At 40.8% G+C, this 27,348-nt stretch overlaps 3 protein-coding genes across 3 annotated transcripts; 1 reads left to right on the top strand and 2 right to left on the bottom strand.

The window, feature by feature from the left end:
• The first annotated feature begins 350 nt into the window (after nt 1–350).
• Nucleotides 351–4,433, top strand: nefmb (neurofilament medium chain b). Its single transcript, XM_073819367.1, has 3 exons — nt 351–1,587; nt 2,357–2,481; nt 2,558–4,433. Exons 1-3 carry the CDS (start codon nt 583–585, stop codon nt 3,909–3,911), a joined length of 2,484 nt encoding a protein of 827 aa, XP_073675468.1. The 5' UTR covers nt 351–582; the 3' UTR covers nt 3,912–4,433.
• A 4,211-nt stretch (nt 4,434–8,644) lies between these two features.
• Nucleotides 8,645–12,477, bottom strand: neflb (neurofilament light chain b). The gene is made up of 4 exons (XM_073819583.1): nt 10,905–12,477; nt 10,589–10,713; nt 10,091–10,473; nt 8,645–9,619 (listed from the first exon to the last, which is right to left on the bottom strand). The coding sequence occupies exons 1-4, from the start codon at nt 11,928–11,930 to the stop codon at nt 9,387–9,389; spliced, it is 1,767 nt and encodes a 588-aa protein (XP_073675684.1). The 5' UTR covers nt 11,931–12,477; the 3' UTR covers nt 8,645–9,386.
• Nucleotides 12,478–13,581: 1,104 nt separating this feature from the next.
• LOC141287754 (NACHT, LRR and PYD domains-containing protein 3-like) lies at nt 13,582–22,091 on the bottom strand. Its single transcript, XM_073819886.1, has 9 exons — nt 21,650–22,091; nt 17,974–18,091; nt 17,741–17,851; nt 17,521–17,631; nt 15,378–17,201; nt 15,046–15,219; nt 14,516–14,689; nt 14,326–14,372; nt 13,582–14,105 (listed from the first exon to the last, which is right to left on the bottom strand). The coding sequence occupies exons 1-9, from the start codon at nt 22,089–22,091 to the stop codon at nt 13,582–13,584; spliced, it is 3,525 nt and encodes a 1,174-aa protein (XP_073675987.1).
• Nucleotides 22,092–27,348: the final 5,257 nt, after the last annotated feature.

The raw sequence follows: 27,348 nt of genomic DNA, 5'->3' as shown, positions 1-27,348 counted from the left end.
TAATTTTTTTTGAGAATCAAATCAGCATATTTTCTGAAGAGTCACATGATACTGAAGACTGAAGTAATGATGCTGAAAATTCAGCTTTTCATCACAGAAATAAACTGCATTTAAAATATATTCAAATAGAAAACAGTTATTTTTAAACTGTATTTTTGTTTCACAATATTTCAGTATTTTTATTAAATACATACAGGCACTTTTCTTCCAAAATATAAAAAATGACATACAATACACGTTTTTCTTCATGTAGATCAAGTGCAACTAAAGTGAGCATATACAGTCGAACTGAGCTGAAAAAATGCAGCAAGTGCGCTAAACACGTCGCTTTTAATGATGCAGAAAGTCACAACCTCTTGCCTTCACCTTTTATACAATTTTAAAAGACTTCGACTATTTTTGGGGCATTGAGGTGAATTGCTGAACAACCCAACGACCCATAGTCCTCCTTCAACTTCATCGATTTTCCAAGGGGAGGGTGCCGCTCCTGCCTCGTTGACAAAGTAAGCCGGCGTATAAATACAGAACGACAGAACACAGCCATGCCCTCACCACACCATCTATTCACAAGCACCGTTCACCATGGACATGCTAGTGACCTCCTCCCGCAGAAGGGCTCTGGAGACACGGACTACCCGCCAGCCGTCCTCCACTATGCGCTCGTGGGCTAAAACCAGCCCTCTGTCTTTCAAAAGATCCACAAATGTGGCCGCATCCAGGGCTACGTACAGCCCCGCCGTGCTCGCGTCTCCGGAAGGCTTCGAGTTGAGCGCGGCGCTCAATGGAGATCCGGTGCGCAGTAACGAGAAGGAGCAGCTCCAGGGGCTCAACGACCGTTTCGCCAGCTACATCGACAAGGTTCGCTATCTCGAGGAGGCAAACAAGCAGCTGGAGGCCGAGATCCAAGCGATAAAGCAGCAGAGCTTGTCGCAGTCCCTGCAAAGCGATGCGTACGACCGCGAACTCCAAGACCTGCGCTGCGCCCTGGAGCAGCTCCACAAGGAGAAGGCGCAGATGATGCTCGACACAGACCACATGGATGAGGATCTGCAGCGGATCCGAGAGCGCTACGAAGATGAAGCCAGGCTCAGAGAGCACATGGAGGCTGCGATCCGGGGCATGAAGAAAGACAAGGACGACTCGCTTCTGATGAAGCTGGAGTTGGAAAGGAAAGTCCAGGCGCTCGTGGACGAAATGGACTTCTTGCGGCAGAACCACGAGGAGGAGATCAGCGAGCTTCTGGCTCAGCTTCAAGCCGCGCAGGTGCCGGTGGTGGAGATGAGGGACCTCCAGAAGACCGACATCACCTCCGCGCTCCGGGAGATCCGCGCACAACTGGACGGGCTCTCCTCCAAGAACCTCCAGCAGGCTGAAGAGGTGTTCAAGTGCCGCTATGCCATGCTGACGGACGCCGCGGAACACAACAAGGATGCTATTAAGTCCATACGAGACGAGATCGCAGACTACCGCCGTCAGATCCAAGGCAAGAACATTGAACTGGAGGCTCTTCGTGGCACCAAAGATTCATTGGAAAGGCAACTGCATGACATCGAAGACCGCCACAACACCGACGTTGGCAGTTATCAGGTCAGTTTATTTTTTTAAAAGTGTATATTTTACAGTATAAGTTAAACCTAAAAATATAAAATGTATTAATATTGAACTGATTTATAAATGAATACTGCATACATCGTTTTCATAGGTAGTTTTATTAACATTTAAAAACAAATAATAATTAAATGTATTTTATTTTATTCCGAAATTATTAAAATGTGCTCTCGTTGATTTATGTTTTGTATCAGACATGAAAGAAAAAAAACATCTAAACAAACCTAATTTTTTTTACTGCTGCACCAGTCAAGTAAATATAAACACTGCGCAGTTGCGCGTTGCGCAAACCAATTAAAATAATGTCTTTCGGATGCGTTTACGCAGTTTTCATAATAACGTTTTGTTATTAGGCTGTGCTTATTTGCTCATTCTAACGTCCTAGATAGAAGCAAAGGCACATGGCTGTGTTGCCAAACAGAACGGGCCAAAAATGCTGCACACTCAGTTTTGAAACGCAGCCATCATTTCACAGGTGGTTTGCGCACTGTGTGCGTAATCATGCGCAACGGGCAGGGCGCATACTTACGTTTTACTAGCACTGCAGGAATTCATTTTAGTGGCCTGTTGGGTTAGTTTGAGCCAGATATGGTATAATTTATTAAACAAATCATAAAACGGATGTGGGTGTTACATTGGGTACTAAGAGAACATTTAACTTTTATAAATTTAGGGGGCTTTTTTGGCAATACTTAATTTCTTGTTTAATTTTAAGCGGAATCTAATTAAGTTGCATCTGCTTCAACAGGAAATGATTCACCAACTGGAAAATGATCTAAAGGGAACAAAATGGGAAATGGCTCGTCATCTTCGGGAATATCAAGATCTGCTCAATGTCAAGATGGCACTTGATGCTGAAATAGCAGCTTACAGGTAGAGTTGTGCACCTGTTTGCTCTTTTACATGTCATATGTTGAATTAATGACACTGTTTTCTCTCACAACTTTAGGAAACTGCTGGAGGGTGAGGAGACACGCTTCCGCACTGTCTCTGGAAGTATTTCAAGCCCTGTGTTTGCCTACAGCCAGCCTAAAACTTCTAAGGTCAAACATAAAATAGTGGAGGAGATCATTGAGGAGACCAAAGGAGAAAGCGAGCTCGATGACGATCTGGCAGAGGTGGCTAAAGAATTTGCAGAAGAAGCTGATGAGGCTGAAGAGGAGGAAAAGGAGGAAGAGATTGTTGCCGCCCGTGAGGCCAAAGTGAGTTCTGCTGCTCCTGAAGCTGAAGAAGAGGAAGAGGCAGAGGCAGAGGCAGAAGGAGGAGATGAGGAAGAAACTGCTGAAGAAGAAGAGGAAGAAGCTGCTGAGGAGGAAGAGAAAGAAGGGGAAGAAGAAGCTGAGGAGGAAGAACAACAACAAGTGGAAGTGATTGAGGAGACAGAACTGTGTGGTGAAAAATCACCAACAGCAGAGAAGGAAGGCAGTGAGAAAGAAGAAAGTGAAAAAGAAGGCAGTGAGAAAGATGAAGAAGTAAAGGAAGAGGAAGAGCAGGAGGAGGGTGGTGAAGAACAAGAGGCGGAAAGCAAAGAAGAAGCCAAAGATGATGATGAGGAGAAAGAAGCTGATGAAAAAGACGACGAGAAGGAAGAGACCAAATCCGAAGGAGATGAAGAGAAGAAAGATGAGTCTGGAGGAGAGGAAACCAAGGCTGATTCAGAGAAGAGCGACAAAAAGAGCGATTCAGAAGATGAGAAGAAATCGCCAGAAAAGGAGAAAGCAGAAAGCCCAGTAGATGAGAAGAAATCACCAGAAAAGGAAAAAGCAGAAAGCCCAGTAGATGAGAAGAAATCACCAGAAAAGGAAAAAGCAGAAAGCCCAGTAGATGAGAAGAAATCACCAGAAAAGGAGAAAGCAGAAAGCCCAGTAGATGAGAAGAAATCACCAGAAAAGGAGAAAGCAGAAAGCCCAGTAGATGAGAAGAAATCACCAGAAAAGGAGAAAGCAGAAAGCCCAGTAGATGAGAAGAAATCACCAGAAAAGGAAAAAGCAGAAAGCCCAGTAGATGAGAAGAAATCACCAGAAAAGGAGAAAGCAGAAAGCCCAGTAGCTGAAAAGAAACAAGAAAAAGAAGAAGTTGTTCCCAACGGAGACCAGACAAGCCCGGCCAAAGAAGAAGCCAGTCCGAAAGAAGAGGTCCAAACCAGAACAGTAGAAACCATCACCAATGGAGACAAGGAGAGCAAACCTGACACAGAGACAGAGAAGAAATCAGAAGAAAAGCCTCAGGAGAAAAAGAAAGTCACTAAGAAGGTGGAGAAAGTCAGTCCACAGCCAAAGAAGGAAATCAAAGGAAAAGACTGATCTAAATGACTTTGTCAGGGAATTAGTTATAACCAATTGTTAGAAATAATTCTATTTGATGCAAATGGCGTTTGATGCAGCTAGTGAAAATTATTGCATGCGTGGTAATGATTGACTTGCATGTGTGGTCTGGAGGGACGTACAGTACTGAGCCATGCTGAGCCGTCGCGTCTGAAACAGAATCTATAGCGCGTTTGAATTAAAGTGCAAGTACATTTATGCTGCTAATGACTAATGAACGAAGAGAGATTTTACAGTTACGTGAAGTTCTTCAGCAGTTGTTTGGCAATAATGGTGCTAATATTTCATTCGCAGGCGCAAACTGAGCTGAAACTCCATTTCATTATTTAAAGTTACATGATGTCTTTCTAGTATACTTCTTGCCTTAAGACATAATGCACTGAATCAATGACAAGACTCGGTTTGTTAACATGAAACACAAGAGCTGTTAACAATGATACTGTGAAAGCTAAAGGTGCTGCTCTTTGCAAAATCACCTCAATCAATAAAAGCTCATCAAGTCCTTACAAAACTCCTAGTGTGTTTGAATTTATGCTGCTGTACTGTTTAAAAGGTGGGTTGATTTTTGTTGTTTTTGAAAGAAGTTGCTCATCAAGGCTGCATTTATTGTTCAAAAATACTGTGAAAATAGGCAAATATTTTTACAAAAGATTTTGAAAAAAAAAGTAAAAGTTTGATTTCAAAAAATATTTTAAAATATAATTTATTCCTTTGATGCGAAGCTGAATTTTAGGCATCATTACTCCAGTCTTCAGTGTCACATGATCCTTAAGAAATTATTCTCATGGAAACATTTTTATAAATGAAATGGAAAAAAAAAATCTTAAATAAACTATTACAAAAAATATTTGCGTTACTTCAAATAAAATAAATTTTTACTTAAAAAAAGTAAAATATCCAAAAACCAGTAAATAGAAAATTAATAAAAACAAACAAAAAAAATCTAATAAAAAAATTATTATTTATAAAAACTATAATTGTACATCAATGATGCTAAAATAACTTAGGAAAACCAATGAATAAAAATTAATAAAACTATATAGGAATTCTTAAAAAAAACTAATATAAATGACAAAAGAACAAAACAATACAAAAATTTCCACATTTAAGTGAAAACAGAAAATATAAAGTAATTTCTAATTCTAATTATTTACAAAAACTACAATTGTACATCAATGATGCTAAAATAACATAGGAAAACCAATGAATAAACATTTATAAAACAATATAAACATTAATAAAAATTCTACTTAAAATGACAAAAACAAAAGATTACAAAAACTTCCAAATTAAAATGAAAACTGAAAATATAAAGTAATATCTAATTCTAATCATTTATAAAAAAAAATATAACTGTACATCAATAACGCTAAAATAACTTAGGAAAACCAATAAATAAAAATTAATAAAACTATATAGACATAAAAAAAAAGAAAAAAGCACAAAACAATACAAAAACTTCTGAATTAAAATGAAAACAGAAAATATAAAGTAATATATAATTCTACTTACAAAAAATATAATTGTACATCACTGATACTAAAATAATATAGGAAAACAGTTGTGCTGCTTAATATCTTTTAAACCATGTTTTTTAACAAAAATGTTTTATTAAAAAAAATAAAAAATAAATAAAATTAAAATAAAACAAATTAAAAATGTTTTATTAAAAAAAATTTAAGTAAAATATAAAATATAAAGTAATATCAAATTCTAAATATTTACAAAAAGTATAATAGTATTTCAATCAAAAATCTAAAATGTATCATTAATGTACTATAAGGAAAACAGTGCTGCTTAGTATTTTTTGTGTAAACCATGTTTTGTTTTTACACATTTACTTCCAGATTTTTATTAAAAAGAAAGTTAAAAAAAAAACACAATTATTTTATGTCTTTACTGTCACTTTTGATCAATTGAATGCATCCTCCCTGAATAAAAGTATTAATTTCTCTCAATAAAAATGTGCACTACTCTAGCAAGAAATAGCAGAAAGATTATCATAAAAATCTTTCTAATTTCTTTTTGGAAAGTTCATTAATATCCCTAAACATGTATATTATATCACTGCAACCCACAATATTAATCGCTTACTGCCTTCATAAAATGCTTCCTGCATAATTGAAACCTTAAAATTACAAATTTTCTTTAAAAAGGTTCTCTTTCTATTAAAATATAAAAAGTCCTCTACATGTAAACAAAGATTAATAGTTGACAATAAAACTTTTCTTTTTTCTACATGGGCAAATGCAAGGAATGACAGCTTGACTGCAAAAGTGAAGCATGACTGATCTCACAAACATTTCATCACGGCATGGACATTAATCACATTTTTCTTTTCAAACGAGACCACTCTCTATCCCCCTCCATTAGAGTGACTAGACATCAGTGTCTAGCTCTCAATTAGGATAATGGAGAACATGTGCTGCACTGGCTTGTTAGAGCTCGAGCCAAGCGCTCTGGATCATCAGGTAACTGAATTTGTAGCTGAGGGGGCAGTAATTGGATTTGCATGCTTAAAAACACAGATTCGGCAATGCAAACGTTAAATCAATACAGATTTGTGCTGATCGCTGGCTCTGGCTTGGGATCATAAGTGGGGTAACTGCAACAGGGTTTGGCTGGCACACTTAGTACACAATGGTTATAGGGTTCAAACCTACAAATTTCAGGTTACAGGCTCACATTTTTACCACTCACCTTGTGTATACGAACCAGAAAGTGGAAACCCGAAGCTGTGTAGCCTATTCCCTGGATTCTGCTCGGTGCTGTTGTTCAAGTGCTGAGTGTGCACAAAATGGTCACATGACATCGCTCTAGTGAATCACTTTAGCTGAGCTCTGAGGTTTCTTGCATTATATTGATTACAGCTGTCATGAATAAATAATCAATCCCCAGTGCCATACTGGAGTTGATGGCTGCATACTAGCAGATTTAGTGGGTTGTAGTGTACCTGATTGAGAACAGGGGCTGTGCTTGGAATAGTCTTATCTCTGCAGTATGCAATATACCTGTATACTGTGTGCAGTATGCACATTTATATTATGGATGACCTAAAATGTGCAGCAAATAGAGCACACTATGTGTTATCCCACAATGCATTGCGCAAAATCCTTAATTTCCGGCTTAAGAATGAATAGGAAGCAATTTTTCAGGATTTAAAGCAATAGTTCATCTCTAAAATTAAAATTTACTTGAAATTTTACTCACCCTCAGGCCATTAAAGATGTTTATATGTTTATTTCTTCATCAGATTTGAAGAAATGTAGCATTACATCACTTACTCACCACTGGATCCACTGCAGTGAATGGGTGCCGTCAGAATGAGAGTCCAAACAGCTGATAAAAACATCACAATAATCCACAAGTGATCCACACCACTCCAGTCCATCAATTAACATCTTGTGAAGTTCAAAAGGTGAATGACTGTAAGAAACAAATCCATTATTAAGGTGTTTTACTTTATAAACTTTGCATCAGGAAAAAGTATGAGCCAAAAATCCATTAAGCTTTTTTCACCTTCAGAGAAAAACAAACAAACATAATTTGTCATCTTAGATCAAAATCCACCAACATAATTGTTGTTTTGGACTGTTTTTACTTGGGTTTGATCTGTGTGTATTTCTCTTCTGATTCAGACCTGTGTTCATTTCATTTTTCACCAACGAGAATGAGACTATAACTAACAAAAAACTCGTTTTGAATGACAAAAACTATAACGAAAGTACGAATAATAACAAGACAAAAAATTTAGGGAGGGACGATTTGGGAGCATTGATTCAGAACAAATCGAGTTTAAGATGCCTACATTTGAACTGTATCATAGTCTATTGAACATAAACTAGCGTACATTTGCTGCACGTCTCATAAAACGTAAAGAAAATATCAGGGAGAACAGATATGACATGAATAAATTTGACGACGGTCCGGTTTTCTGAACGGAGAAACCGAAGCAGCGCCTCTCACACAGCGCACAAGTACTCTTTAGTTTGTGTCATAAACGGAGAAATACACATAAAATTATGTCGAATTGTCCTTTTTAACGAGTATTCATGTAAACACACTCAGTTACGTCTTAGGTAAACGTAAACAGTTGAGAGAATATCTGACGCGTTCAGTACATTGCATCCGTGCATACGGTTTTAAAGGGACAGCAGCCGAATTTAGTTGCTACTGTCTGTGGCATTGTTGTTAATCAAGTAACAAAAGAAAGACAGAATGCAACTTATTGACTGAATCACTTCAGTAGCCCTAATAAAGATTAATCTAAATTTATTTATAAAAATGTGGTAAACACGTTTGATAGAGACTGCATAATTAGACTGCATAACCATTGGTATTTCATTGAAAAAAAGACCATGTTCTTGTTTCGTTATGAGAAGTGGTTCTATTAATTTTAATATAAAGGCATGTTGCATGTCACAGCAGTTAAATTTGTGTCTATCAAGATAAAACCTTAATATCAAACCTATACAATGAGTTAACTCTAGCAACGAGTAACTTTAGAGAAATGCTTAGCTAGAACTAAATGGCATTTTAGTCAAAAGACTATGATATAAATCAAAATTTGCTGTCAGATTAACACTGATTCAGACAAGTGACTATTTCACTGGAGAAAGTATGGTTAGAAGGTAAAAAAAAACCTTAATGGTGGATTTGTTTCATACAAACACAGCTTTTCATTTCACAAGATGTTTATTGATGGACTGGAATCATGTGAATTGGACTCTCATTCTGACGGCACCCATTCACTGCAGAGGATCCATTGGTGAGCAAGTGATGTAATGCTACATTTCTCCAAATTGGTTGCGATGCAGAAACTCATTTACATCTTGGATGGCCTGAGGGTGAGTAAATTTTAATACTTATTTCTTTAATCTCTGACCTTACAGAATTTGATCAAAAATGCAAAGCAACCAGACTGCATGTCAAATAATACTATAGCATACAGTGTATACTGCACAGTTAGCATAGGCAGAAAAACAACAACAACAGAATAACACCAAATTTGTCAAGTTTGTCAAGTTTTTATTGGTAGGCAACAAGCCTTTCTTTGAGGATCTGGTCTAAGGCATTTTGAATTTAAGCACACTTGTGTTATCATAGGCAGTTGAAAGGGTGATTAATGCTGAATGCATACTGACACAATGCTCAAAGAATATTATTTGCATTTCAATAAATAAAACGACAATTAAAAACAACACAAAGAACCTGCGATCACAACTTCCCTGCCAAGCGCAAACGTAAGGCATGTCTTCATGCAAAGGCTACTCTGGCTTGGTTGCATTTATTATTCTCGTTTGCGTACAATATGGTTTGCTTTTCATTTAAACTGAATCTGAAATCAGGCAGCAGGACACAGTGACATCGTTGTTGAGATGTCTGCATGTGTGAGATAAATGTAGAAGGGTTTGATCACCTCCAGATAGCACCAGGGGGTTTGGTCCGGTGTGTTTACTTCTCTTTCGGCTTGGCTTTCTCATCTTTACTCTCTTTCTCCTCTCCCTTTCCAGCATCTTCCTTCTTGGCCTGCTCTTCTTCTTCAGCCTCACCTTCTTCACCCTCTCCTCCTTCCTCTTCTGCTTCCTCAGCCTCTTTTCCTTCTTTCTCTTCCTCTGCTTCTTTTCCTTCTTCCTCTTCCTGTTCTCCTTCCTCCTCACCTCCGTCCTCTCCTCCCTCTTCAGCTCCTTCTTCGCATGTAAAAAAGACAATGGGTACAAACATCACCAATGCAGTAGGACTGGGTGCTACAACAATTATATTTTGCATTTTGATGACATTAAATACATAAAAAAATATAGATGTAAACAACTTTTCTCACTAAATAAAGAAAAAAATAAAATTAAAAATAAATTATATACAATGCATTAAAAAAAAACAAATGTGACAAAGGTCCACAAAAACAGTCATAAGAAAATCTAAGGGTGCAAAAAAATCTAAATAATAAGAAAATCGCCTTTAAAGTTGTCCAAATTAAGTTTTGATATATTTACAGTATAAACATTCACAAAGTATCTTCATGGAACATGATCTTTACTTAATATACTAATGATTGATTGATAATTTTGACCCATACTATGTAATTTTGGCTACTGCTACAAATACACCAGTGCTACTTAAGACTGGTTTTGTGGTCCAGGGTCACAAATGATCCTCACCTTCTTCTTTTTCTTCTTCCTCTTTTTCTTCTCCCTCCTCCTCCTTCTCACCCTCTTCTTCTTCCTCCTCCTTCTCTCCCTCTTCCTCCTCTACCTCCTCCTTGTCACCAACTTCCTCCTCCTCCTCCTCTTCCTCCTCCTCCTCCTCTGGACTTGCCCCGGCCTCCTGCGCCTTGCTTGCTCCGATGATCTCATCCGGTGTGGCAGAGTAGCTCATTAGCCTGGTTCCCAGAAGATAGGGGGCGCCAGAGCTCAGACTGGCCTGCACAGAGAACACGGGACGGCCGAAAGAAGGAGTAGCAGCGATGGAAGGAGAAAACACACTTGAGATACCGCCAATGCCACCTACGTTGAAACGGGTTTCTTCTCCTTCCAGAAGCTTCCTGTTGGAATGTAAGTTTATGTAGAAACCACTATTCAGGATTTGTATGGCCTTGGTTATATTTTACATGTCAATTGCAACGAAAGTTCTACTACATAATTGTTCACGTTACTAACCTGTAAGCAGCAATCTCAATGTCCAAGGCCATTTTCACATTGAGAAGGTTTTGATATTCTTTGAGGTAACGGGCCATTTCATTTTTCATGGTCCTTAGCTCGTTCTCCAAGTCACCGATGGTATCCTATCAAGAAAAAAAGTTAATTAAAGACCAAAATTTAGAGCAATCCAGCAATGGGAAGGTCATGGTTCGATTCCCTTTAAAACAAGAACTAATCAAATGTGTACCAATGTGTTGCAATGTAAGCTGATTTGGATAAAAGCATATGCTAAATTTATAAATGTAAATTGAGCACATGTAATTATCGTTCTGACCTGAAGGGCGGCGATCTCTGAGCTCTGTTTCTCCTCAACCTCCTGCAACTGTCGCTCCAGAGCTTGGTTCAAGCCCTGACATGCTTCGATCTCCAGATCTCGAGCTTTCAGCAGACGACGGTACTCCCCAGCCTCGTCTTTAGCGGTGCGGATGTTCTCCGAGTGTTTGGCCGTGTCGTCCGCCATGATGGTCACCTTCCCACGGAACCACTCCTCCGCAGCCTGGATGTTCTGCTGCGCCAAGCGTTCATATTGACCTCGGATATCTCGGAGAGCTACAGAGAGGTCCGGTTTGGCCACTTCCATCTCAACGGAGACTTGAGCGCTGTATTGCACTTGGGCTTGGAGCTCAGCGATTTCGCTTTCATGGAGCCTCTTGAGGAAGGCCAGCTCATCCAGAAGATTGTCAGCCCTTTTTTCGAGCTCAGCGCGGGCCAGCGCAGCATCATCGACCCCCTTCCTGGCATCCACCATCCGACTTTCGACTTCCTCGCGGGCCAGGACTTCTTCTTCGTAGCGACTCTGCAAGGCCTTGAGTGCCTCTTCCAGTCGGTCCCGCCTTTCTTGCGCCGCTTGGCGCTCCCTGCGGGCCTCGTCTACTGCCGCACGGAGTTCCCTCGCCTCTTGCTCGTACAGCCCCCTGAGACGGGAGGGTTCGCAGTGCCTCTGGCGCAACAAGAGCAGCTCTGCCTCCAGGTTACGGTTCTGGAGCTCCAGGCCATGCACGCGCTCAATGAAGCCGGCAAAGCGGTCATTAAGGTTCTGAAGTTGAGCTCTCTCCTGCGTCCGCACTGTTTTGAACTCAGAGCTCAGTTGAGTGGCCTGGCTCAGGTCCAGATCTGGCGATGCAGCAGAGAGCTGCATACGTGCAGTGGAGGAGAGAACCGAGGCACGGGATGGGGAGGAATAGGTTGAGTAGACGGAGCGAGAGCGACTGCTTCCTGCGCCGAAGGGTGTCCCGCTGCGCACCACCACCCTCCTCCGCTGCACAGACGGGATATAGGGATTGTAACTCAAGGAGCTCATGTTTGCTGAAGAGAGAAGAGAGCAGAGACGGTTTCCGCAGTGCTGCTGCTGCTGCTGTGGAGAGAGGTCTGCGAGGATGCAGTAGCACTGGCAGGGCTTTTTATAGCGGGCGGCGAGACTCTGACGCAGAGCTTTTTACTGACAGTATGAATCGATTACCTTCCAGTCCGGGCTGGGATGGGTTCTCGCAGAGTGGAGGAGGAAATTACAGAAATGGATTGGCAATGCAATGCAAGAAAGACAGAGAGAGTGAGCACAGCAAAAAGGGCAATGAGGACAAAGATTTTAAGAGCTTGTCTAGGTAAAAACCATTCATCAAGTATGGATTCACTGCACAGCTCTACCAGAGCATACAAGTCACAAGGAGCTGTTAAAATCCTTTTGTATTAGTTTCTATCAGTTTTCAGGCTGTAACCTGTTTCTATCACTAAGACATAAAATCTTCATTATTTTTCATGTTCATGAAAATGAATCGGCGTAAAGCACAATCTTGTTTAATGTCTGTGCAATTGTGTATGTTTACCTGCACAAGCCATTGGAATCTCTCAGTCACCAGGGGCCTGAAAGGCAAATCTTACTGCAAACTGGAGATAAACATTAACAGAAGTACTAACAAAAGTAGATGCTTCTCTCTAGTGGTGGTTGAAGGTATTGTGAAATAATCTATATCAACTTTTCCCTACTGTGAAATAATGCAGAGTCATTGACAAATCTGAAAACTGGATCCTTAAAAAAATGGCTCCTTAAAAACAATATTTCAATTCGCAGAAGACAAAGTGATCTTTGAAAAATTGTTTATTGAACATACTGTATGCAGTGCATTATCTCAATCTGACCAGAAACAAATTCAACACATAAATCAAGCAAAGAACAGTTACTGATTTTTAACAGTCCTTTTGTATAGTGACAAAATTTTATTTTTTACTGTGTACAAATTAATGAAGCCAAAATATTATTTAAATATACTAGTAAATAAAAAAATACAGTGAATAAGGACAGTAAGCAGAATATTTTTTTTAAAATAACATTTTAAAATATGTCTTTGTTCGCTCAAATTTAAATAACAGCAACAAAATTTTAAATATAAGGGTGTTACATAAATTATGTTTCTTGTGCTCAAATATTATTTAAAAGAGTTTCAAAGGTAATATTGTGAACTATTATCACTGCAATATATAACATATATTGTAGTAATAATGAATTTTTCAGCTTCATTATTGTATCACATGATTCTTCAGAAATCATTGTAATATGCTGACTTTCTGCTCAAAAAACATTCTTTTCTTATTTTTAAACATATCCTAATATTTTTCCCCAGAATTATTTGATGAATAGAAGGTTCAAGACAACATTTATTTAAAATGGAAATTGTTTTTAAGATCATAAAGTCTTTACTGTCAGTTTTGGTTAATTTAATGCATCCTTGCTGAATAATTTCCTTAAATAATAAAAAAAGGTATATATTTTTTTGCCACTGACACACAATCATACATAAACTGCCATCACAATCTTAACATAAAAGTTTATAAAAAAAAAAAAAAAAACTTCCTGTTAAATAATATTTCCTGCATCTGTGCATTGTAGCCTATAAACAGTTGCTACAGTTTAGTACTTAATTAGTTGCTTGCTTTTGTTAATAATATGAGGCTGTTCACCCTGACAGAAAGACTGAACCATAAACTGCGAACCCAGCATAGAGCGGTTCAGTAAACGTGGTTTTAAATGTATATACATGTGCGAGAGCATGTGTGTCAGAGACGTCGTAGAAGGACACAGTGCCGGCCGAGCTGTCCAGATACACTCCTACTCTGCTTGAGGGTTTTGACAAGAAATTTGCATCTGTTTTCTTGTTATCGTGCCAAGCGCTATATCCATCAGGAGTACAGAAAAGACTCCAGGACTTACTATTCCACCCAAATCTACAGTCATTCCCTCGTTTCTTTCCTTTATGTCCTTTATATGTCACTGCAACATAGGCCCCTCCAATCCATTTAACCTCCCAGTAACAGCGTTCAGACAAAGTCTCTCGACACAGAACCTGCTCCTGATGCTCAAATCTGTCCGGATGATCGAGATATGGCTGCTCGTCTTCCACATGTGTCGCCTTTCTGTTCTCCTCAGACAGAGCGAGATGAGAGTTTGCAGTGTTTGGATCCAATGTAAGATCACAGGCATCTGAATACAAGAGAAATTAGAACAACAGATACAAGATCATAACCACCATAGACATTGAGGGGGACAACTCATCATCAATGTCAAAATGTTTGAGATTTCAGCATGATGCTTCAGTTTTTAGCAGTAAAAGAGTGTGAGGAAAGATCTAAATAGCTAAACATTTAATAACATTTAACTGTTTCACTTGCGTGTGAGTACATGTGAAAGAGGAAGAACCTACATTTGTGTAGTCCTGATTTGATCCTGAAATCTCCACAATGGTCTGAACTATAAAATACAGAAAATGTGTTTTTAAGATTTTTTACACCCATTTATGTTTTTAAAAAATTGACTACATTTTATTGGGAATCCTTATTTACCTTTCACAGACACACATTTCTCAAAAAATGTGCCATACAAACCAAACATACTTAAGTTTCTCCAGTTTGCAGTCTGGATTCTCTACCAGAGCAGAAAACATATGGACTCCTGCTTCTCCTGGGTGATTGTAGCTCAGATCCAGCTCTCTCAGGTGTGAAGGGTTTGAACTTAGAGCTGAAGCCAGACAACAACAGCCTTCCTCCTTCACCATACAGCCTGATAACCTATAAAAACAATAAGTAAAAGTGAGATGTGTGGGATTTCTGGTTGCATTAGAACTTAAAATAGAATATTGATTGTTATATGATAACAAATAAGATAAAAAAAAAATATCTGTTAATACTGAATAGTTTATTCTTTGTTCTTGAAAAGTACTCAAAAATGATGGAAAACGGCCATAAAACAAATGGAAGAAGTTCATTAGTTAACTCCAACACAATAGGACACTTTAAAAAAAACATGACCTGCTCTTTAAGATAACACATCTCAGTGCTGTGACCTCAGGTCAAGTTAAATATCACAAAGCAATGCACACAGGTATAATGACAGAAAGACAAAGTATACTCCAGGTGTTTCTCACCTCAGTATCTGCAGCTGACAGTTTGGACTCTTCAGTCCAGTGCAAATGAGCTTTACACCAGTGTCCTGCAGGTCATTGTTACTCAAGTCCAGCTCTATCAGAGGCGAATCTGATGACTGTAGAGCTGACGCCACAATTTCACAGCACTTCTCTGTGAGATTACAGCAGGCAAGACTAAAAGAGAGTATTTTGGATCGAATTGTCAATGATAGGTTGTATTATAAATGTGCACATATGTGAAAAGATGCATGATTTAGAATGGATTGCATTTAACGCAACAGAATTTACATGAACCAAACTGATATTCGACTCCTTGCTACAGAAATACTCACTCAGCTTTTCTGCAGTTCATCACAGCTGGTACCAGTCTCCTTCTGCCCTCATCTGATGTGTTGTATTTCTTCAGGTCCAGTTCTTCAAGCGGTTCATCTGAAATTTGGAGCATGTAGGCGATTGCTGAGCAGTGAGATGATGACAGTTTATTGTTTGAGTCTTTGTCTGATTTCAGAAACTCCACAATCTCTCTGACCAGAGTCTGATCATTCATCTCCAGCTGACAGAGAAGAAGATTGATGGATCTGTCAGCCGAGAGACCCTGTTCATGTGTGATTTTGTCTTTAATGTAAGCTGCGATTGTCCTCATGCTCTCAGCGCTCTTCTCTGTGTGTTTCAGCAGACCATGTAGGAGTCTCTGATTGGACTCCAGTGAGATTCCCAGCAGGAACCGCAGGAAAAGATCCAGGTGTCCGTTCTCACTCTGAAGAGCTGTGTCTATCACTCCTTTATGGAAATTTGGGAGCAAATCAAATACTTTCAGAGTATCTGAAGTGTCATGTATAAAGCTGTAAAAAACATAAAAAGCAGCGAGAAATTCCTGAAAGCTCAGATGTATGAAGCAATATATTTTCCTTTGATGCAGCACAGATTCCTCCTTAAAGATCTCAGTGCAAATCCCAGAATAAAGTGTGATGTCAATGGAATCTATGCCGCTCTCTCTCAGGTCCTCTTCATAAAACATCACATTGCCCTTCATCAGCTGCTTGAAAGCCACCTCAGCAAGTTTCACAATCACTTTTCGACTGGACTGCAGGAGCTCCTCTGGATCTCTGTCACATGTCTCTTCATACTTCTGGTTCCTCATGTTCATCTGAGTGAGCAGGAAGTGGATGTACATCTCAGTCAGAGTTTTAGGGATTTCTGCACTGTCATTTTGTTTCAGGAGGTTTTGAAGGACAGTGGCTGAGATCCAGCAGAAGACAGGGATGTGACACATGATGTGGAGGCTTCTTAATTTTCTAACGTGTGAGATGATTCTGCTGGCTTGATGTTCATCACTGATTCTCTTCCGGAAATATTCCTCCTTCTGCTTTTCATTGAATCCCTGAATTTCTGTCACACGGTTGATGTATTTGGAGGGGATCTGATTGGCTGCTGCTGGTCTGGAGGTGATCCAGATGAGAGCATTGGGAAGCAGCTCTCCGCTGATAAGTTTTGACATCAAAACCCTCACTGGTGAAGACTCATTCACATTAGAAATGCTCTCATTTTCTGAAAACGTCAGTGTAATTCTGCTTTCATCCAGGCCATCAAAGATGAACACAACTTTACACTGCTCAAGAATCTTTGAGTCAAGATCTTGAAGTTCAGGATGAAAGTCCTGCAGAAGTCTGTGAAGACTGTACTGGTGATCTTTAATCAAGTTCATCTCTCGAAATGAAAGCACAAACATGAAATCTACATCCTGATTGGCTTCTCCCTCAGCCCAATCCAACATGACCTTCTGCACAGAGACAGTTTTTCCAATTCCAGCTATTCCATTAGTAAGAACAGTTTTAATTACATCTTCTCTCTCCTTTTCACATCCTGGTAGAGGTTTAAAGATGTCATTGCAGTTGATTGGAGTCTCAAGGAGCGTCTTGTAACTTTTCTCCATCCGTAAGATCTCGTGTTCTTCATTCACCCCTTCCCTCTCCCCCTCTATGACGTAGAGCTGTGTGTAAATGCTGTTCAGAAGGGTTTTATTCTCTTGTAATTGATTTCCCTCAAACAGCCACTCATACTTGATCTTCATGTTTGTTTTGTGTCTCTCCTTAAGCGCATCAACAGATGAAATCATGTAGTGGGAAACAGAATCAGCCAAACTGGGTCTTTCCACACTGAAGAAAGAGAAACAAACTTCTTGATTACAATTTTAAAATAAGAACATAGTAGAGATTTGACTACAAATAGAAATCAACCTAGAAAAATAATTAACTAAAAAGAAAAATTAAAACGACACAAGGCACATTACAGTAAGGCTATCCCAATAATTCAAATTGACATTTAACAAAAAAAAAAAAAATGTATGTAGTCTATTACATTTTAAGTGTCTTAACCTGGGGAAGTCTGTACTTTTCACATACACACAGATGGGTTCTGAAGGAACTGCTATAATTTGCTTTGTAAAAAAAAAAACGTATGAAAGCAGTGGCTTACTTTGGGTCAAAGGCCACTGGTCTTTCACCGAATTCAGGAGGTTGATACTTGGAGTCGGTACTCTTTATAGACACACAGCTGGGTTCTGGAGTTGTTGTGGTAATCTGCTGCCTAAAAAAAAAAGATAAATTAATTAATTTAAATAAATAGATCAGCACATGAAAAGTAAACATGTTCACTTACATATGCAATATTTTACAGAAGTAGTGCCTTGTTCTACCTAGGGTCAAAGGGCAACGATTCATCACTGAATTCAGGAGGTTGATACTTTGAATCATTGCTCTTCATAGACACACAGCTGGGTTCTAAAGATGCTGCGGTAATCCGCTTCCTAAAAAAAAAGGTTTTCAATAAAAGTTAACAAAAATCAGCACATGAACAGTAAACATGTTCACTTAGTTTCCTTTTAGCCTGCATAATATAACATTTTACAGAAGCAGTGTCTTGTTCTACCTTAAGGTCAACGATTCATCACTAAATTCAGGAGGCTGATACTTGGAGTCAGTGCTCTTCATAGACACTGAGCTGGGTTCTGGAGATGCTGTTCTCCGTCTCTTCTTTTGTTCCATAGCTATCAGAAGATTACATTGTATCAGCCATAATAATAATAATACTCGATCATGGTTACAACAGTGTTGCAAGAAAAATTGGGCACATTTTGTCTAATTTAAGTTATGTTTGTAATGTTGCATAATAAATTGAACCAAAACGACAATTTCGATTTTTCCTGAATTATTTTAATACCACACAAAAGCACAGTGCATATGAATTTGTGTTACAAACGGGACGACTGAGAGTGGGGATCCAAATGCAAGGCTTTATTATGACGATCGTAGACAGCGAAGACAATCCAAGAGCGTAATCTGACAAAACAGGCGTGGGTCAAATCCAGGTGGGCAGTCCAAAGGAAACAATGAAATGAAAACAAGAAACTAGAAAACTATGGCTAAGACTGGGAAAACAAAAACAGAACTATGGCTAGGGAAAACAACAAGGAGACTAGGAAAACCTGAGAGCAAGGGAAAACGCTTGGTAATGTCCGCAACAGCAAACCAATACTTTGCGATGTGTGTGTGTCCTCAGCTTGCTTTTAAGGCTGACAAACAGGAAGTAACCAGCGAAGCAGCAGAGGGAGCAGCAACAGTCAGAGAGGGGCAAGGCTCCCTCTGCTGGCCTGGTGTAACATAGTCCCCCCCCCCAAAGAGCGGCTTCCAGACGCTCCAAAAGGTCTCAGCAAACAGACCTGGGGGGCGGTGGGGGGGAGCCAAGGTGGAGCAAGGGGACGACGGGGGGCCAGGTCCATGAGGCGGTGGAGGGTCTAGGGGCTGAGGCAGGACTGGTTGGGCAAAGGTCCTCCAGAAGGGAGCAGGAGATACGGGAGCCCTCCAGGGCAGAGCTGGAGGCGGTGCAGTCCTCCGAGGCAGAGCAAGAGGCTTAGGAGTCCTCCTGGGCGGAGCATGAGGCGGAGCAGCCCTCCGGGGCAGAGCAGGAGGCATAGAAGCCCTCCAGGGCGGAGCAGGAGGCGTAGAAGCCCTCCGGGGCGGAGCAAGAGGCTTAGGAGCCCTCCAGGGCGGAACAGGAGGCGCAGAAGCCCTCCAGGGCGGAACAGGAGGCGCAGGAGCCCTCCGGGGTGGAACGGGAGGTGCAGGAGCCCTCCAGGGCGGAACAGGAGGCGCAGAAGCCCTCCAGGGCGGAACAGGAGGCACAGGAGGCGCAGGAGCCCTCCAGGGCGGAACAGGCGGCCGCATCATGGACTGGGACCTGGGGAGAGCAGAGACAGAGGAGGCAGACAGAGCAAGGAGAGAAGTAGAGAGTTTGTAGGAGCAAGCTGCCTCCATAGCCGTGACTGGGCAGACAGGAACTTCAGGAACGGCTGTCGTGGTCGTGACAGAGACGACAGGGAGTCTAGGCGGTGCAGGCAGAGCAGGGAATCTTGGCGGAACAGGCAGAGCAGGGAATCTAGGGGGAGCGGGCAGAGCAGGGAATCTTGGCGGCACAGGCAGAGCAAGGAGTCCAGGCGGAGCAGACAAAGCAGGGAATCTTGGCGGCGCAGGCAGAGCAAGGAGACTAGGCGGAGCAGGCAGAGCAGGGAATCTAGGCGGAGCAGGCAGAGCAGGGAATCTAGGGGGAGCGGGCAGAGCAGGGAATCTTGGCGGCACAGGCAGAGCAAGGAGTCCAGGCGGAGCAGACAAAGCAGGGAATCTTGGCGGCGCAGGCAGAGCAAGGAGACTAGGCGGAGCAGGCAGAGCAGGGAATCTAGGTGGAGCGGGCAGAGCAGGGAATCTTGGCGGCACAGGCAGAGCAAGGAGTCTAGGCGAAGCAGGCAGAGCAGGGAATCTTGGCGGCGCAGGTAGAGCAAGGAGACTAGGTGGAGCAGGCAGAGCAGGGAATCTAGGTGGAGCGGGCAGAGCAGGGAATCTTGGCGGCGCAGGCAGAGCAAGGAGTCTAGGCGAAGCAGGCAGAGCAGGGAATCTTGGCGGCGCAGGTAGAGCAAGGAGACTAGGCGGAGCAGGCAGAGCAAGGAGTCTAGGCGGAGCAGACAAAGCAGGGAATCTTGGCGGCGCAGGCAGAGCAAGGAGACTAGGCGGAGCAGGCAGAGCAGGGAATCTAGGTGGAGCGGGCAGAGCAGGGAATCTTGGCGGCGCAGGCAGAGCAAGGAGTCTAGCCCATAAGGACCCACTGTGACGCGGGTGTCACAAACAATTGTAATTATCTGGAAAGGTCTTTTTAAAGCATTATCCCTTATTTTCAACTCAGGAAATCCCAAAGTGACACATAAGTAACATCCAGGTTCAGTCACGTGAAAATGTGTGCATTTTTTGTTGTCATGGCAACATTTCCAAAATGGTGGACTGTATGGTGAGCACATGTTGCAGTGTCAGCAATTTTTAAAGATGCTTTTTTTTGTTACTAAAGGTATGTTTCAACCCATTCAACTATTCTAATGTTTAACACATCCTAGATTACACTCACCCTGATTTTAATACATTTCTTGAACAAACTGATATAAAACAAGTTACGAAGATATTGTGGTGACATATACGTCACATCGGGCTGTTACCCTTAAAACAATAGGTGGAATTTTGATGTGACATATTTGTCACATTAAGAAAAATGCTAATAAACTGCTCAATTAATTTAGCTGATTAAAGTTTTTTAGTGTTATATATTTTCTACTGCTCATTTCAAAGAATATATTAACAAAAAGAACATTTAAAATAATGTCACATTAAATAAATTGTTAATGAAATGTATTTTGAAACTTTTTTTATAGTTACAGTTTTATTGCACAATATACAAATTATTGCAATGTTATGTGCATGTTTAACATGTTGACCTCCAGTGTGAGGTAGTTATTTATTTTTATTTAGTTCAAGTTATGAAAAAAAAACCATGAACAACCATATACCAAAAAAGGTAGAATTCTGATGTTTCGAGAGAGTTGTTGTAAAATGTAATGGTCACAGTTATGTAGCTTTGAAATATGTTATGGAAAAGCAAATAAAAAGAAAAAAAATGTTATGTAGCAAATAAAACTGACAAAATATACTTTTTTCAATTCTGAAATAAATGCCCAATGTGACATATGTGTAACATGAAAAATTTATTATAAACGCCCAATGTGACATATATGTAACATTACAGATCTTTCACAAAGAAGGATTGCATTTCAAAAACAAATGCAGAAACATGTTATAAGTGGTCCATTTGGTCTGTATTATATGCCTCATAATTTTCCTATAAGGAGAAATCGGTCCGGGTTCTTATGGGCTAGGCGAAGCAGGCAGAGCAGGGAATCTTGGCGGCGCAGGTAGAGCAAGGAGTCCCGCTATGAACGCCGCCTCGAGGAGAGGCATTGGCGCAGCGGGTTGTTTGACTGGCGAGGCTTCATGAGCACAGTGTGCAGCCCACACACTAAAAATGGCAACTGCCATCACCGGTAATGCAGTGGTAGGTGGGAGGCCCATCGGGTTAGTGGGCGTGAGCCTTGGGAGCGTTGGCTCTGCGTGACTTGGGAGCGTTGGCTCTGCATGGCTTGGGAGCGTTGGCTCTGCATGGCTTGGGAGCGAAGGCTCTGAACTCTCGGGGGAGACGTGACTTGGCCTTGGAGGATCAGCTGGGACTTGACCTGACTCAAGAAGAGCTGCTTGGTTTGACTCAGCAGGAACAGCAGCTGTGACGTGGCTTGACTTAGCAGAAACAACAGCTGGGGCAGATTCAAGAGAAGCAGACATGACGCTAGCTAGCTGTGGTCTTATTGACATGACGTGAGCGGGCTCTGGCTTGGCAGACGTGACATTGGCAGTAGCTGGTCTGGCTGTCGTAGCATTAGCCGTCGCTGGCTTGGCTGGCGTGGTGTTAGCAGATGCTGGCTTGACTGACGTGGCTTTGGCGGATGCTGGCTTGGCTGACATGGAGTTAGCAGATGCTGGCCGTAAGAGACCAACTGTTCGTACTGACAGCAGTGGTGGGTCCTCCAAACTGGATATTAGTCTTTGATAGACCATGGAAGGGTGAGGGTCTGATGCTGCAGCCACCATTTTGACGACAGACTCAGGTATGGCGGCCATCTTGCATGCAGGCTCAGGCGTGGCGGCCATTTTGTGTGCAGGCTTGGGCGTGGCGGCCATCTTGGGTGCAGGCTTGGGCATGGTGGCCATCTTGGGTGCACGCGCTGGCATGGCGGCGGCCATCTTTGTGACAGGCTCTGGTGTGGCAGCCATCTTAACAGCAGGCTCTGGCATGGCGACCATCTTTGCAGCAGGCTCTGGCGTGGCGGCCATCTTTGCAGCAGGCTCTGACGTGGCGGCCATCTTTGCAGCAGGCTCTGGTGTGGCGGCCATCTTGCGAGAGGACTTGGGCGTGGCAGCCATTTTGGGCAGTGGTTCTGGAGAGACAGCCATCTTGTGAGAAGACTTGGGCGTGGCGGTAGCCATCTTGAGAGCAGACTCTGGAGTGGCGGCAGCCATCTTGTGAGCAGGATCAGGAAAGGCGGCCATCTTATGAACGGGCTTAGGAGGGACAGCCATCTGGTGAACAGGCTTGGGGATGGCGGCCATCTTGTGAACGGGCCTTGGGGTGGCAGCCATCTTGCGAGAGAACTTGGGCGTGGTAGTCCTCTTGTGAGCTGGGTCCAATAGGGCGGCCATCTTGAACGCAGACTCAGGAAGAATAGTCATCCTGTGAGCAGGTTCTGGAAAGGTAGCCATCTTGTAAACAGGTTCAGGAATGACAGCCATCTTATTAACAGGCTTTGAGATGGTGGCCATCTTGTGCTGTAGCTCTAGGCTGGCAGATATCTTGTGCTGAGACTCTGGGCTAGCAGATATCTTGTGCCGTGGCTCGGAGCTAACAGACATCTTGTGTTGTGACCATTCGAGTATACCCACAGTGAACGGAGATCCACAATACAATAACACAAAGTCAATAAATTGTGCGAGGGTCCAATTAGGGTCCTCATCGGGTAAACTCAAACTGATGTCGGTGTCCAACCCGCTCCAAAAACATTCCTTCAACATCGATTCGTCACAAGGTGCCAGGTGACTGTACGTAATAAATTCCTCAACATAACATTCGATGGGACGGCCATCTTGAAAAATGGAGCAGAGTAAACTTACGGGGTTGGACAAACTTCCTGCTGAATCCATTCTTGGAGGGTAGTTCTGCTGGTGGGTAAAGCCGCTGGATCCGGGTGTGGCGAAGTATTCTGTTACAAACGGGATGACTGAGAGTGGGGATCCAAATGCAAGGCTTTATTATGACGATCGTAGACAGGCAGACAGGGTCGAAAACACCAGCAAACAACAACAGCGAAGACAATCCAAGAGCGTAATCCAACAAAACAGGTGTGGGTCAAATCCAGGTGGGCATTCCAAAGGAAACAATGAAATGAAAACAAGAAACTAGAATACTATGGCTAAGACTGGGAAAACAAAAACAGAACATGGCTAGGGAAAACAACAAGGAGACTAGGAAAACCTGAGAGCAAGGGAAAACGCTTGGTAATGTCCGCAACAGCAAACCAATACTTCGCGATGTGTGTGTCCTCAGCTTGCTTTTAAAGGAGAACTCCGGTGTGATATTGACCTAAAGTGTATTGAATCATGATACCGAGTGTGAACGTACCTTGCATATTTCATCTCGGTTTGTGTCCAGCTGTCCGAAATCTGGGGTCAGTTAGCCGATGCTCACAACAGGCTGTCTATGAGAGTGAACAGGGCATCGGAAAAGCCATGTAAATAAATCACTGTTTTACGCCATTTACGAGGCACAAAGTAGCTCCACACTTCATCGGTAGACTTCCTAGGGCCCTGACATTTAAAACGAGACATTGAGAACTCAGAAAAAGCACCGGTAGTTTATTTACAAGAAGATTTATACAGACAGTACCTGGGAAAGAAAATCCGGTCGCCGGCATCCTGAACTTAGTCACGATAAATCGAGTGTCGAGCACCAATGAATTTATCAGGTTATCAACGTATCAGGTTGTAGTTTCCTTCGTGCTCGACACTCGACTTATCGTGACTACATTTAAGATGGCGGCCACCGCTCTGTTCCTGGTGGAAGATGTCTGTATAAATCTTCTTGTAAATAAACTACCGGTGCTTTTTCTGAGTTCTCAATGTCTCGTTTTAAATGTCAGGGCCCTAGGAAGTCTACCGATGAAGTGTGGAGCTACTTTGTGCCTCGTAAATGGCGTAAAACGGTGATTTATTTACATGGCTTTTCCGATGCCCTGTTCACTCTCATAGACAGCCTGTTGTGAGCATCGGCTAACTGACCCCAGATTTCGGACAGCTGGACACAAACCGAGATGAGATATGCAAGGTACGTTCACACTCGGTATCATGATTCAATACACTTTATGTCAATATCACACCGGAGTTCTCCTTTAAGGCTGACAAACAGGAACTAACCAGCGAAGCAGCAGAGGGAGCAGCAACAGTCAGAGAGGGGCAAGGCTCCCTCTGCTGGCCTGGTGTAACAATTTGCCAGCCAAATCATGTGTATTTATATCTGGACGTCAGCGCACTCTAGATTTCAATCTGAGGTCAACGAGGTGAACTCAAAATTACGTTAAAATTCCCCACCTACATAATTGTTTACAAAGCCAACAGGTTTTTCATTACTATTAAAATACGTACACGTTAAGTTTAACAAAGCTTAATACAAAATCAAGAGGTTAAAACGTAAAAAACTTAAATAAGGACTGAAACAAACATTCAGCGATTGTATTCCACAATTGGAGTACCTGCGTAATCACTTTCTTATTAAAATATTCAGCTACGCAGTTTCAAACTCTGACAGATAACACGAAAACAAACTTACTGTTAAATGCTATCACTCTGGTGATTTCACGTTTTCTTCTCAATCCTTCCTGTCCAACTAAACATCGATGAGAAACGTCCTGTTTGCCTTGAGCAGTCACTTTCGGTTTGGTTTTAGTATTTTGGGTTTCAATATTTTGAGATTAACTATAGTGGGTGGAGCACACTCGGCAGGTGCGAACGTCAGTGGCGGAGCCAGGATGTTTTCATAGGGGTTGCCAGGGAGGGGCCAGCAATCAGTCTGGGGTGGCACAATAATCTTCAATATTTCAATGTAAAATGTGTTTGACTAAAGTACTGGACTGTTTTAGTGACTAAAACAAATCTGAATACAATTAATTTTCACTTAATTGTAATTGAGATTTTTTTTTAATTAGATCAAGCTATACTGAGTGAATTTGACTATTTTTTAGGGCTCATTATTGCGCAGTCAGCTTGGTTATGGTTTTCAAAACCCCCAAAAGCTTGTTCTCCAACACTGCATGCTCATAGATGAGACATGCAAATAGTGATAAGAATGTTAAAAGAGGCACATAAATGGCAGAATATAAAATTAGTTCATGTATGCATTTAAATTGTTTCATTTTTGTTTGTACTTTACAAATTAATGAGAGAAAAACAAATTAGTGCGTATTTTCTAATATAAATGCACTGTGCTCACATTTACTTGCGCATTAACTAATAAATAAATAAAAAAAATACATAGCCTATCAGCTTGCGCCTTGTATTGTGATCTCGAATTGCAGAATATATTTTAGTATATGCATTTGAGAAATGTTCTTTAATGCACAGTTTGCAGCTTTAGTTGCCTTTTTGATAATTTCATGACTTAACTGACGACATAAATCTTAATAAATGCATTTCTTGTTAAGAAATAAGGCAATTTTGAGCTCCACCACTGGCGAACGTTATTATTATTATTATTATTATTATTATTATTATTATTAAACAGATTAGTTATTTAGGCTGCAAACAACAGTACATCCTTGCATTTGAATATAATCAACAGGTGCATGAAAAAAAAAAAACAATCAGAATAATAAAGTCATATTCTTGTCAAATTTTTCTATAATGGTAAAACATTTATTGAATTTTTAATCCCTTCAAATAAAGGTATTGTGAAATGCACAAAACGTTTCAGGTTTTAAACTGTTTCTAGTACTGAGACGTAAAATCTGCATCATATTATCATGTTCTTAATCGGCCTGAAGGAAAGTCTCAATGTAAATGGTCCGTGCAACTGTGTATATTTAAAACAAACAAAAGTCACAACTACACAATAACCTAAAATAACAATAATAATCTGCTATTCACAAAAAATATTAAAATAAAACAAAAAGTTATAATAGACTCTGGCAGAAATTTTAAGCCACATTCCTACACATTGCATTTCACAATTAGACAGTTTATTTTACCAACCACGGAATGTCTTTTGTTGTTGTCTGATATTTAAAGTCTCTTCCACAGCCAGAAGGCAGACACAAGAGGCAGGAGACAATGATGATTAAAAAGTTATTTTATTTAACATTCTTTGTGCCTTTGTCAAAAAACAGTCTGATTGGTCAAGATTAGTTATACAGCACATTCAACAAGTGTTATCACACCAAGAAAAGGAAATGGCTACTGCTCTTATGAGTTTTGGTTAAAGGAAAAAACAAAATGTGTACTTTCGGGTTCGGTTATTTATTTGGCATGACGTCCACCTCCAAAATATTGTGCATATCTGAATCAGCTGACACTGGACAGAGGTATATTTCAACTCCTGCAATAATTTCACAGCCGTCTACTCTATACAGCATTACGTGGGGACTAAAGACTAAATCAAAGACTTCACAACATTTTTGATAGTGCACTAAACACAACAAGAGCAGTGTTCACTTGTTTTGTTAATTGTTGATACGTGTTTGAAATAATATATAACATTTTGAAATATTTGGTTTTAGCTGACAAGGGATTATTACAATTCATGATAAAGTCATGTTCTAGCACAATAATTCAATCTGAAAAACTGCTTTGAAATGAGGTATATCGTATAAATGCTACTTTACCTTAAGAGTAACTGTTCTCACAATCTAAATATGCAGCAAATATCATACAACAAACGTGAATCGCAGAAGTGAATGAACACCAACTAATAAACTTGATGTCTTCACGTTTGAAACATGCTGTATTTCAGAAATCAAATTCCTTCCTAATACAAAATTGAAATTTACAGGAACTAAACTGCAAAAAAATTACTTATTTCAAACCTGTGCACTCAGGTTAGCAGTCCTAGTGAGCTGAATGGGAACTAGGGCTAAATAAAGCAAAATAAAACTAAAATCATGTGCTATCATGATTCTGTTTTTAGATTATGTCAAATAACATAAAGCATTCAAACAAGATTACACATAGTAGGAGAAAAACTGAGAAAATAACTAATCATTTGAATCAAGCACCGTATAGAATGAGAGATACTACATATATATAATATGTATACTATAGTCATATCTTATAAAAT

The sequence above is a fragment of the Garra rufa genome, chromosome 15, assembly GCF_049309525.1.
Source record: "Garra rufa chromosome 15, GarRuf1.0, whole genome shotgun sequence".
In the NCBI taxonomy this organism is placed as follows: Eukaryota; Metazoa; Chordata; class Actinopteri; order Cypriniformes; family Cyprinidae; genus Garra; species Garra rufa.
Note: the sequence above shows the minus strand (reverse complement) of the source record. Positions and strands in the feature narration are given on the sequence as shown.